Source organism: Rhincodon typus, chromosome 2 (genome assembly GCF_021869965.1).
Source record: "Rhincodon typus isolate 14 chromosome 2, sRhiTyp1.1, whole genome shotgun sequence".
NCBI lineage: Eukaryota > Metazoa > Chordata > Chondrichthyes > Orectolobiformes > Rhincodontidae > Rhincodon > Rhincodon typus.
Window position 1 is genome coordinate 72,980 of NC_063333.1, and position 13,483 is coordinate 86,462.

A 13,483-nucleotide genomic window follows, 5' to 3' on the forward strand; every position below is an offset into this window, starting at 1 on the left:
GCCTAGACCCTTCTTCAGAAAATGTTTGTCTGAAGAAGGGCCTAGGCCCGAAACGTCAGCTTTCCTGCTCCTCTGATGCTGCTTGGCCTGCTGTGTTCATCCAGCTCTACACCTTGTTATCTCAGATTCGCCAGCATCGGCAGTTCCTACTATCACTGGAACTATTAACAAAGAACAAAGAAACAAAGAAAATTACAGCACAGGAACAGGCCCTTCGGCCCTTCAAGCCTGCGCCAATGCAGATCCTCTAGATAAACCTGTCGCCTATTTTCCAAGGATCTGTATCCCTCTGCCCCCTGCCCATTCACGTATCTGTCTAGGTACATCTTAAATGACGCTATCGTGCCCGCCTCTACCACCTCCGCTGGCAACGCGTTCCAGGCACCCACCACCCTCTGTGTAAAGAACTTTCCACGCATATCTCCCTTAAACTTTTCCCCTCTCACCTACTGGTGAACTAAATGCATTTTTATAATAATTGACAACATTTACATGGTGAACTGTTATGCACCCCCACCCTCCCCCAACCCCAGATTTTTATTGAATTAAAGTTTCACCATCTGCCATGATGGGATATGAACCGCTGTCCTTAGGACATTAGCCAGGTGTTCTGGGTTACTAGCCCAGTGACATTACCACTACACCTCCACCTCCCATTTCATTGTGGTGAAAGCCTCATTGGTTAACTTCTTCAATGCTTCTGTTTATACAGCTCTGTCTCATTCTGTGTTGCTGTTGCTATGCCGTTGAACCTGTCTGTGTTTGACTGTTCACTGATGTAGCCCTGGCTGTGTCTCTGGAGCCAGATTTCCTGCTCAGGCAGGTCCAGTGAACCTTACACAGAACCTGGAATGCAGGGCAGCCTCACACACTGCTGACAGTTTGTTAGCTTGCTTTTTGTGTGTGTCCTGGCCACAGTGCTATACTGTTTACTGCAGCTAGCGTTTACGGGTCCTTTCGTAGCGCTGCAGTGGCTTTGTGTTTTCTGCCCCTGTCAGCAGTGAATCAGTGCTGTACCCCTTTTCTCTCAAACATTTTGAGGGGTGTTAAGATAACCACTAACTCTATCATTAACTCCAATTCAGCCTCTTTAAAACTGTATCCAATGCCCTAGTAGTAGCATCTACTCAATGATCGAACGATTAATCTGGCTTTTGCCTGTGGGACATCAATTCTAAGCAAAGAACTCTAACAAATTCTTAAAAGTCCATATCTTTTGGGAACTCTTCAGATTAGCACGCGGTATTGACACAGTGCTTCCCTTTGTCTTCACAGTTTGTTCAAACTGATCTGTAACTACTTGGTCTAATAAAGTTTGAGCTTAGATAGGATTTCAATGGCTTTCCAGTTCATGCTGGGGGGTGTGGTATCTCTCATTCTGCGCTTTCAGCACTGTACTTAGTGTTCCCTTTCTATTTTATGGCTTGGACCTAGATTCAGAGCCTGTTCAATGGGCTCCCCACGATTCCTCAATACATCTTGGTCTTTACCTTCCGTTGGTTTAATGTAGATGTGCTTTCTCTTTGTTCAGCAAGGTGCTGACTCCAAATAGCTATTCAAATATGGCCTACATGTGACTCCAGACCCACAGCAATGTCCTTGAGTTTTAGCTGCCCTTTGAAAGAAGCTGAGGTCACAAAAATTAGCAACAGAATTAGACCACTTGGCCCTTAAGCCTGTTCCAGCATTCAATAATCCGACCCCACCACCAAAGACATTTTTCCCTTCCCACCCTTATCTGCCTTCCGGAGGGATCACTCTCTCCGTGACTCCCTTGTCCGGTCCACACTCCCTTCCAGCCCCACCTCACCCGGCACTTTTCCCTGCAACTGCAGGAAGTGCTACACCTGCCCCTACACCTCCCCCGTCACCCCCATCCCAGGCCCTAAGAAGACCTTCCACATCAAGCAGATGTTCACCTGCACATCTGCTAATGTGGTACACTGCATCCAGTGTTCCCGTTGTGGCCTCCTCTACATCGGGGAAACCAAGCGGAGGCTCGGGGACCGCTTTGCAGAACACCTACGCTCGGTTCACAATAAACAACTGCACCTCCCAGTCGCGAACCATTTCAACTCCCCCTCCCATTCCTCAGATGACATGTCCATCCTGGGCCTTCTGCAGTGCCACAACGATGCCACCCGAAGGTTGCAGGAACAGCACCTCATATTCCGCTTGGGAACCCTGCAGCCCAATGGTATCAATGTGAACTTCGCAAGCTTCAAAATCTGTGTTTATCCAGCTCTACACCTTGTTATCTCTTATCTTCAATAAAGTCCTGGCTGATTGTGGTCTCAGATCCATTGTTTCTGTCTGCACCCTCTGTACCTTCCCAATTCTGTCACGAACCTCTGCAAAAAAAAGTATTCCTTTACATTTCCACCTTCATGGGAAGAGCCTGTATTTTTACACAATGTTTCCAGTTTTACATTCTCCCATATAGAACAGCCTGTCAAGCCCCTCACTATTTACGTTTTAAAAAGTTCACTTTCAATCTTCTCAGGAATTCAGTGAGAACAGAGACAACCAACCTGACTGGTCAAAGAGAATCCTTTCATCCCAGGAATCAGTTGTATGGACCTTCCCTGAACTGGGTTCAATGTGGTGATATCAGGGAGACCAAAACTACCTGAGTACTCTCGATATGGTAGGGGGAGCCAGCCTGTTGTGTTTAAAGCTGCTCACCACCACCTTCTCAAGGGGCTGTTAGGGATAAGCAGTAAATGCTTATTGAGTGACACCAACATCCTGTCAATGAGTGAAAGAATAGTCTTCACTTTCATCTGACATTGCAACTGCACACCTAAACACTTCTTCAATGCAATGAGGGATTCTGCCTCTATCATCCTTACAGGCAGCAATTTCCAGATTCACACCATCCTCCGGGTGAAAGGTTTTTCCTCACATCCCCTCAAAAACTCCTACCTCATACCTAAAATCTGTGCCCCTGGTCACTGATCCCTCCATCACGGGGAAAAGTTTCTTCCTGTCTACGCCCCTCAGAATTTTATCCATCTCAATCATATCCTGTCTCAATCTCCTCCACTCCAAGGAAAATAATCTGTCCAATCTCTCTGCATAACAAACTCTCTAACCCAGGCAACATCCTGGTAAATCTCCCCTGCCCCCTCTCCAGCCCTATCATACCCCTCCTATAATGTGGGTTCCAGAACTGCACACAATAATACTCTTGCTGTAGTCCAGCTATAACACAATATTGCAGCTGGAAAGTAATCATTTCATAACGTTTTGCATTATATCCAGATTAAATTATTTTAGTTCTGGGTGCTTTCTGCTTTTTCACAGCCTCTTCACTGTGCCCTCTCATCTTCAGTAATCTGTGCACAGATACCCTCGGCCTCCTCTGTTCCTGCACCCCCTGTAGAATTGTACCTTTATGATGTTTTCCCTGTTCTGCCAGGGAAAACGTAGCCCTTCACTTCTTACACAGTGCCTCTCCCTACAGAGCTCCTGGTCAGGTACAAAGAACAAAAAAGAACAAAGAACAGTACAGCACAGGAACAGGCCCTTTGGCCCTCCAAGCCTGCGTTGATACATTTTGCGCTTCCATACTAAACTGTCTTCACTTACAGGATCCATATCCCTCTATTCCCTTCCTAATTGTGTATTCATCCAGGTGCTTCTTGAACGCTGCTACTGTGTCTGCTTCCCCCAGCTCCTCTGGCGGCGTGTTCCGTTCACTCACCACCCTTTGTGTGAAAAACCTGCCTCACACATCTCTTTTAAACTTCTCCCCTCCTGCACTTTGAACCTGTGTCCCTTAGTAACTGACCCCTCCACCCTGGGGAAAAGCCTTTTACTTTCCCTCTATCCATGGCATTCACAATCTTATAAACTTCTATCAGATTCCCCCCCTCAACCTCTCATGTTCCAGTGAAAACAAACCCAGTTTATCCAACCTTTTTTCATAGCTAAAATCCCCCAGACCAGGCAACATCCTGGTAAACCTTTTCTACCCTCTGCAAAGCATCCACATCCTCTGGCAGTGTGGTGACCAGAACTGTACACAATATTCCATGTGTGGTCGAACTAAAATTCTATAAAGCTGCAGCATAGATTGTTTATCCTTATACTCAGTGCCCCTTCCAATGAAGGCAAGCATGCCATAGGCCTTTTTTACTGTCTGTTTCTGTCAGTTCACTGTCACAGGATTTTCTTGAATTCTAACACTCCTGGGCCACGTCACCATGTTTATATTATAGTCTGCCTTGGGACCAGGAACCTTTTATTAAAAGTTCGGATGTGAAACCCCACAACCTTGGATGAGCAATAGCAGTTTCATAACATTCATAGCTACAGACCGAGTGCTGGATGGAAGGTGATGCTGGTGTAGACTCAGAGTAGCTTTGTCAGTACGGACCCAATGGGCCAAAGGGCCTGTTCTGTACTGTGTGATTGTATGAATCTAAAGTATACAAAGTGTGAGATCCAGGGAACTGACCCTCCCTTCAACCAGTCCTCCAGCCATGTGTTAAAATGATTGATCCCCAGGTTCTTATGCTCGCTAGTGCATGACAATGGGAATAATCCTGCAATTAATCCTGTTGCGTTCTTTCTTTTTAAGTTCCTTCCTAAATTCCTGAAATTTGATTTCAGGACCTCATTCCTCTTCCTGTCTGTGTTGTTTGTTTCCATGTGGACAATATGTCCATCCCTGTCCCCCAGAAAGATACCCTGGGACCACTCCATGATATCGCTGACACTGGGGTCCAGACCCGAAATGTTGACTTTCCTGCCTGGTGCTGCCTGGCCTGCTGTGATCCTCCAGCTTCACAATGTGTCATCTCTGACTCCAGCATCTGCAGTTCTTACTGTCATTGAGACAACATACTGTCCTGGAGTCACGTTTAATGCTGCAAAAATGCCTGTGATATGGCCATTGTTTTTCATTCCCTGCCCACCTCGCACCCCCCAACCCCCACCCCCCATCCCATGACAGCTGCGGTACCATTGGTGTCATGGTCCTAGCTCTGGCTGCACGCCCCCGAGGAGCCATCTCCTTCTGTAGTTTCCAAATGGTATACAGATTGGCAGGTACAGTAGGCTCAGGGAACTCCTGCGCTCCCAGCCTGGTTTTGTTAGACTCTCCAGTCATCACCCAGTCCCTCTCTGCCTGGATTTTTCTAATCTGCAGAGTGACCATCTCCTGGTGTGACATACTGTCCACATTGACCTCTGTCTCACAGAGTGACTCCAGCCACTGCCCAGGTTCCAGAAGCTGGAGATCAAGCTTATGTAATCTTTCAGCAGATAGATGTCTCTGTCTGGGACACGGTGTATACTGTTCAAGGCTGAGTTTGATACAACTTTGACCAATGAGAGTGTCGAGGCATGGGATGAGCAGGGGACAGCGAGGTGCTGAGACGACAGATAGATCAGTTTTATTGAAGAGCTGTTTGACCTGCTGCAGAGTTCCAAGTTTGTACATTAGTGAGAGCCACTTCACTGGTAAATGTTGGCCAGGTGACGTTGGTCATGCAACCAATCACAGGCACACGTTGTTTATTTGAATCATGGGTTAACAAACAGCAGAATTACTTCTTAAAGCAAAATACTACAGATGGATGCTGGAAATGTGAAATCTGATCATGGAATGAGAAATGCAGGACAGTTCACATCGCAGCGTCATATAGAGAGTTAACGATTCAGGTCAGTTCAGAGCTGATGAAAGGTCACAGACGTGAAAACTCTGTTTCTGTGTCTCCGTTGAGTATTTCCAGTGTTCTCTGTTTCAATGTTAGATTAAAGCAAATACTTGGTGCATCCCAATGTGGTCTGAAATACGGCTTGAGGAGAGGGAAAAGGCAGTGCCTCCTCTTTCTTTCTCTGATCTGTTCTCTCTATAGCTGCCCTATGTGTTTAAAATTCGGTATGAGTTAAATATGTGGTTAAACACTGTCAGCTGGAGGCTCAGACCTGACTGAGAACAAACTCAGCAGTTCAAAAGTAAAACAAAATTAGAAACAGCAGAAATCTGGGACACAGAGGATGTTAGATACATGAAAGCTCCTGTTGTCTGGTTTGGAAACTTGCTGTCCTCAATGCAAAGCCGTGAATATTGTAAGGACAGGGCTCTGTGTTGTTTCCACAAGCCCAAAGGCACAGTTTTGAAGTTGCAGTGTCGGAATAGAATCGTCAGCCTCGTCCTTCTCAGTCTCACTCTACAGGACAAAGGCAGCTTTGTTTCTTTAACATTTATACAGAACACTTAAATCAGCACAGAGGGAAGCCATTTACAGAAACCCAGAACTGTATAGCACAGCGGGTGGCCATTCCACCCACTGAGTCTGTACTGACTTTTCTGTACAACAGCCCAGTCAATTCCATTCTTCAAGTCCTTCCTCCTATCCCTGCAAGATTCCTCCTCCAAATGTTGATTGCTCTCATTCTGCAGGTTACAACTGGATCTATGTCCAGGCCCCTATCAGGGAGTGCATTCCAAATCCACACCCCTTGCTGTGAAAAACATTTGCCGTGTCTTACATCTTTTGCCAATTATCTAGTCACCGACCTTCCTGCCAGTGAAACAGTTTCTGTTAATTTACTGAAACTCTTGATTAAATCTCCCTCTCAGCTTTCTCCTTACCAACAAGAACAGTCCCAACTGCTTTGATCGATCCTCCTGACTGACGTTTCTCAGTCCTGGAACTATTCCTGCTTTCTCACCTCTCTCCAATACATTCACGTCTTTCCTATAATGTGGCTCCCACAACTGTGCACTATACTCCAGCTGAGGGTCTAACAAGTATCTTGTACAAGTTTAACATCACCTCCTGGCTCTTGTACTCTATGCACCTATTAATAAAGCCAAGGGCACTGTCTGCTTTATTCACTGCTCTGTCCCGTGTCCCACCACCTTCAATGATTTGTGACATATACCCTCAGTTCCCCCTGCCCCTGCACCCCTTTAGAATTATACCCTCTATTTTATATTGTCTCTCAATGTTCTGTTATCAATGTGTATCACCTCACACTTCTCTGCATTGAACGTCACCCATCCAACTGGTCAATGTCATAGAGTCATAGAGATGTACAGCATGGAAACAGACCCTTCAGTCCAACATGTGCATGCTGACCACGTATCATTTCAATGTTCCACACTGTCTTGTTTCGTGTTTAATATCAGTCTAAGTATCAGTCACTCAGCTTTCTGCTCCTGACAAGCCTTGTCGCACACACTTTTCATCTCATCCTATTCCTTCCATCCTTCACATCAGCACTCTCTCTCCTATCTCCCTCTTTCCCTGTCTATTGGTCTCTCTCTCACACATACACTCTCTGTCCTCCTCTCTTTCTTACTGTCTCCCTTCCTCTGCCTCTCTGTATCCTGTTTTTCTCTTTTTCGCTCTTTGTATCCCTCTCTCCGTCTCTATCTCCTCCTCTTTCCTCCCTCCCTGTTTTTGTCACTATCTCACTTTTGGGTCCTCTCTCCCCCTCTCTGTTTCTCACTCTCTCCCTCTCTCTGTCCCCTCCTCACTCTTCCTGTCTGCCCCTCGCTTCTCTCTCTCTGCCCTCCTCCTTCACTTGCTTCTTTTGCTCTCTCTGCCCTCCCCCTCACTCCCCCCTCCCCTCACTTCTCTCTGTCTTTCTCTGTCTCTCCCTCTCTTCCCTCCCCCTCACTCCCCCCTCCCCTCACTTCTCTCTGTCTCTTTGTCTCTCCCTGTCTGCCTTCCCCCTCTGTCCCGTCACCCTCTCTCTGCCCTCCCCCGTCTCCCCTCCCTTCTCTCTGTCTGTCTCCTGTTCTCTAACACAGATTGTTACCAGTGTGTTTCTGTTGGTTCCCTACCCCTTTCCCAGATGTTGGAATGTCTGGTTGGACCCATGCCCACTCTGTGCTGGGTTGTTTGGGCGGTGCTGTGATATTGTTCATGTTTTGCTACTGTGTGCACCATTTCAGGGGCTGCTTATTCTGGCCCCACTAAAGCACTGGGATTAGTCAGAACACAGTCCAGCTTGGAGCAACTCAACAATGACAGCCTTGTGTAGGCCCAGTGTAGGAGCTGCCTGTGCACTTGTAGTAAGAATAGCTCAGAGGAGAAACAGGGTGGCAGAGAATCACATAAACCCCCCAGGACAGGGGGGTCCATTAAAAACCCCCCAGGACAGGGGATCCCATTATAAACCCCCCAGGACAGGGGGTTCCATTAAAAAAACCCCAGGACAGGGGATCCCATTATAAACCCCCCAGGACAGGGGATCCCATTATAAACCCCCTAGGACAGGGGGTTCCATTAAAAATCCCCAGGACAGGGGATCCCATTATAAACCCCCCAGCACAGGGGCAAGCTGTTATGACCCCCCCCCCATCGATCTCTCTCTGTCTCCTTAGCTCTCTATTTCTCTCTATATATCTCTGTCTATCTCTGCCTCTCTTTCTGTCACTTCTGCTGTCTCCCTTTGACGTTCTGTCTCTCTTTCCGTCTCTGTCTCTCTCTTTCTGCCTGTCTGTCTGTCTATCTGTTTCTCTCTCAATCTTTCTCTCTTTCTCTTTGTCTCTTTCTCTCTGTCTGCTGCTGTCTCTCTCTCTGTCTCTCTCCATCTCTGTCTGTCTCTCTCCCTATCTCTCTGTCTTTCTCTCTCCCTCCCTATCTTTACAATCACAGAACCAACTTCATAGGTTTCTCTTCCTGTCCAACCCCATACCGTTACCCCAGGTGCTCCCAAAGACCCTGTGCCCTCCTATTGTTTGTCCCTTGGTCACACCATATGAGGGATGGGGCTAGTTTCCATGTAGACCCTGTGACACCCAGGTCCTCCCCCCAGCCCCCCGCCCCTACTCAATGAATTTCTCAGACTGTGCCTTTCAGAATGGGCAGAGATTCCTCCCATTTCATCTTGGGAAGATGGAAGCTCCTGTTTTCAATCCCCACTAGCTTTCGGTTTTGAGAGTTGGTTTGAAAATTCTCATTTCTTTTTGCACTCCCCCATACCTTGTGTCTCCCTATCTCTGCAATCCACCTCCAGCCTTAGTCCTTCTCGAATGCTGATCTCTTGGTTTGATCCTCGCATGGCTGGTGGCTGTGCATGAGGCTACCCAGGCCTGGGCCCAGGATCTGGAATGTTCTCCCTAAACCCTCAGCACATTGTTCCTTCACTTTCCTCCTTTGATGAGGTTCCTTTCAATGCAGTAAACTCTGCTGTTTAGGTGAACTTGCCTCAGCACAGTAATCCTCTGGAATCTGGCCTCGCAGTGCTCCTGCCCAAGACCTTTCTGCGGCTGTAGACATGACTCCAGGATGGAGTGTTGCCTCCCGGTTGCCAGGATCAGGAGTGTCTCACAGCAGCTGCAGGACAGTCTGAAGGAGAGGGTCAGTCACCTGTGTCCCATAGTCAATCAGAGCCCAGACAGCAAGGGAAGATGGTGGCAAGTAGGACCTTGAAAGCAATAATCTCTGCATTACTCCCATGTAGATACATAGAGGAGCAGGAGGGTAAGAAAGGATTGTGTGGCTGGAAAGATGGTGTAGGACGGAGGCCTTTAGATTCTTGACCACTGGGTCTGGATCTGAGGAAGATTGGATGCAGATGGATTGTATCTGAACAGAGGAGAGACAAATCCCCCACCATCAACATTCTGCGGGTTACCATTGACCAGAAATTCATAAACATAGTGGCTACAAGAGCAGGCCAGAAGCTGGGAATACTGCGGCAAGTAACTCACTTCCTGACTCCTCAAAGCCTGTCCACCATCGACAAGGCACAGGTCAGGAATGTGATGGAATACTCCCCACTTGCCTGGATGGGTGTAGCCCCAACAACACTCTCTTGATACCATCCAGGATAAAGCAGCCGCTTGATTGGCACCACATCCACAAACATCCACTCCCTTCACCACCGACGCTCAGTAGCAGCAGTGTGTACTATCTACAAAATTTGGGTGGCACGGTGGCTCAGTGGTTAGCACTGCTGCCTCAGCGCCAGGGACCTGGGTTCGATTCCACCCTCAGCCGACTGTCTGTGTGGAGTTTGCACATTCTCCCCGTGTCTGCTTGGGTTTCCTTCGGGTGCTCCGGTTTCCTCCCACAGTCCAAAGATGTGCAGGTTAGGGTGGATTGGCCATGCTAAATTGCCCATTGTGATCAAGGATGTGTAGATTAGGTGGGTTATTGGGAGATGGGTCTGGGTGGGATGCTCTGAGGGTCGGTGTGGACTTGTTGGGCTAAAGGACCTGTTTCCACACTGTAGGGATTCTATGAATAAAAAAAAGATGCACTGCAGGAATTCACTGAACTAGACAGCACCTTCCAAACCCACAACCACTTCCATCTAGAAGGACAAGGGCAGCAGATACATGGGAACACCACCCCCTGCAAGTTCCCCTCCAAACCACTCACCATCCTGACTTGGAAATATATCGCCGTTCCTTCACTGTTGCTGGGTCACAATCCTGGAATTCCTTCTCTAATGGCGTGGTGGGTCAACGTACAGCACATGGCGTTTTTGACTCTCAGGGAAGCATAGGAGTGGGTGGAATCCCAAGGAGTTGAATTCCAAGGCCAGACCTGGTGATATTGAATGGCTGTATTACAACAGTAATACTATCCAGTGAGTGATATTAACACTGCATTGTCCATGATTGTCTGAAAAGGCAGCCACTGACATTAAGTGAGTTAGTCTCACAATGATGAGGGGTTGAATGGCCTCCTACATTGTAAATATTCTCTAATTGAAGCTGAGTTCAGATTAGTTATTGGTTAGTTTCAGCTGTTGTCATTGAGAATGAACAAATGGTTTTTCTTTCCAGATCTCAGATATCCAGGTCACTGGCCAGTCTGACGATATGACAGCCAAAGAGAAGCTGCTGCTCTGGTCTCAGAGGATGGTGGAGGGATACCCAGACCTGCGCTGTGAAAACTTCACCAGCAGCTGGAGGGACGGCAAACTCTTCAACGCAGTCATCCACCGGCACAGGTACCTAGGCAGGCTCAGGGGCCGCACGGTCCTTACACACTCACACTCACACACTCTCTCACACACACACACTCACTCACACACATGCACAATCACACACACTCACACACATGCACAATCACACACACACACTCTCTTACACACACACACTCACTCACACACATGCACACATGCACAATCACACACACACACTCACTTTCACACACAGACACACTCACTCTTACTCTTACACACACACTCACTCACATACATGCACAATCACACTCACACACTCACATTCTCTCTCTCTCACACACACACACTTTCTCTGACACATACACACACACACTCTCTCTCTCACTCACACATACTCTCTCTCTCACTCACACACACACTTTCTCTCTCACACACACACACACACACATATACACCAACATGACACACATCAACATGCAGATAGACTCACTCACACACGTATTGATGCTGACACACCAGCATACACAATGACATTTTGACCTGAGGTATTACTCTGTGTTACTCTGAAGACTGCCCTTGGTTTTTTGTTGTGAGGTTATTACAGTGTTCTTTCTTGTGGTATTTGGATATGTAAAAGGCGTGTTTGTGCAGTGTTTGAACGTGCCTGACTAATGGTGTTTGAGCAGTGGTTGGTCTGCAGTGTGATGCTGGGTGGATTAATGTTTACAGGGTGTGTACCTGGCAGGGGATGAATATACACTGCCTTTTCATGGGTGTGTCACTGTGATTGAGAGACAGATCTGGAATATGTGGCTTTAGGCTGAGATTGTTTGAGTGTCTCTCTGCTATTTGCTGTGTGTAACTCAGGTTCCCAGCTGTACCTCACTGACACACCCTGCCTTGGCCTCTCCCAGCTCAATCCAGCTAGGGATCTGGAAGGTGGTTTGTGATCTCTCACTGGGAGGTAGGGAGATCCATGATCAAGAACCAGGCTGTAAGCTTTGCCTACACGGTGAGTGAGGGAGGGCAGGAGCCAGGGACAGTGAGATGTTGAAGGCTGTGAAGCGGACGAAGAGGAGGAAGAGGAGGAAGCAGTTGGAAGCATGGCGCAGCTCGTCAGGTTCCCTGACAGACACTGACAACCATGTGCTGATGTTCTGTGAAGAGGTGCCAGCACAGCCACCTGAGATCTCTAACTCGACACTGGCTGGTTCTATCTACTCGATCCATTCCACTCTGAAACTGAGTGAAATGTAAGCCCAGCACGGTCTGTCTCACTACTCACTCCTACTGCACGCTCGGAATGGACTGCTTTCACCGAAACACTCTGTGTTTGAACTGACTGGGTGATCCAACTATCAGTTGTTTTTGTTCTGGTCTGTTCTGCAGAATTAGCTCTCTGACTAAGCACGCTTGGCAACTCTGAGCTCCTGGAATTAAAACTTTCAATTTACTATTTTGACATGGAACTCAAACACGTCCGAGATCGACTTAGAGAGAGAGAGAGTATGAGAGAGAGGGAGGGAGAGAGAGTGTCAGAGAGAGAGAGTGTGAGAGAGAGAGAGAGAGAGGGATGGGGAGAGAGAGGGTGGGAGAGAGAGAGTGTGTGTGTGTGTGTGTGTGTGTGTGTGTGTGTGTGTGTGTGTGTGTGTGTGTGTGTGAGAAGGAGAGGGTGTGTGGGAGCGTGTGTATGTATGACAGAGACAGAATATGTTTGAAAGAAAGGGAGTGTAAGAGAATGTGTGTAAGAGAGAGAATGTGAGAGACTGTATGAGGAAGAAAAGAATGTGTGTGAGAGAGAATGTGAGAGAGTGAGTGAGAAAGAGTGAAAGAGAGAGAGAGACAAAAACAAAAATTGCTGGGAAAACTCAGCAGGCCTGGCAGCAACTGGAGAAAAAGAGTTTCGGCTCAAAACTGAAGAAAATTCTGAATAAGGGTCACTAGACCCGAAACATTAACTCTGCTTTCTCTCCACAGATGCTGCAGTACCTGCTGAGATTTTCCAGCAATTTCTGTTTTTGTTTCTGATTTCTGCATCCGCAGTTCTTTTGGATTTTTGTCAGAGGGAGAGAGAGTGTGGGGAGAGAGAGAATGTGTGAGAGAGAAAGAGTGTGTGCGTGAGTCTGTGAGAAATAGAGAGGGAGAGTGAGTGTGTGTGGGGGTGAAGAGGGTGGGGGGGAGAGAGAGAGCATGAAATGTAAATGGGGAGAGAGAGAAAGAGGGTGGGGGGAGACAGAGAATATGCTAGAAAGAGAGTGGTTGTATAGGAGAGAGGGAGAGGTGGGGGACAGTGTGTGGAAGAGAGAGAATGTGTGCATGAGGGACACTGTGGGAGAGAGATGGAATGTGTGGGGGGGTCAGAGATATGAGGGAATGTGCATGTGTGAGCAGTATGACCAGTAGTGTGTGTGTGTCAGAGAGACTGAGAGAAAGATTGGGGGGATAGAGGAAGTGTGTGAGGGAGCGATTGTGTGTGTGTATGTATGTGTGTGTGAGAGAGTGTGTGTATCTGTGTGAGTGTGTGTGTGTGTGAGTGTGTGTGTGTGAGAGAGAGAGAGAGAGTGTGTGTTTGTGTGTGTGTTTGTGTGTGTGTGTG

The 13,483-nt window shown here is 47.6% G+C and overlaps 1 protein-coding gene across 1 annotated transcript in view; it reads left to right on the forward strand.

The window, feature by feature from the left end:
* The window catches only part of LOC125487095 (plectin-like), a 29,863-nt gene extending 17,550 nt beyond the window's left edge, over positions 1–12,313 (forward strand). Inside the window, exons 7-8 of the mRNA XM_048617128.1 lie at positions 10,766–10,932; positions 12,277–12,313. Of these exons, the coding sequence (XP_048473085.1) occupies positions 10,766–10,932; positions 12,277–12,313 (204 nt within the window). The remainder of the gene's footprint in view (positions 1–10,765; positions 10,933–12,276) is intronic.
* The last annotated feature ends 1,170 nt before the right edge of the window (positions 12,314–13,483 follow it).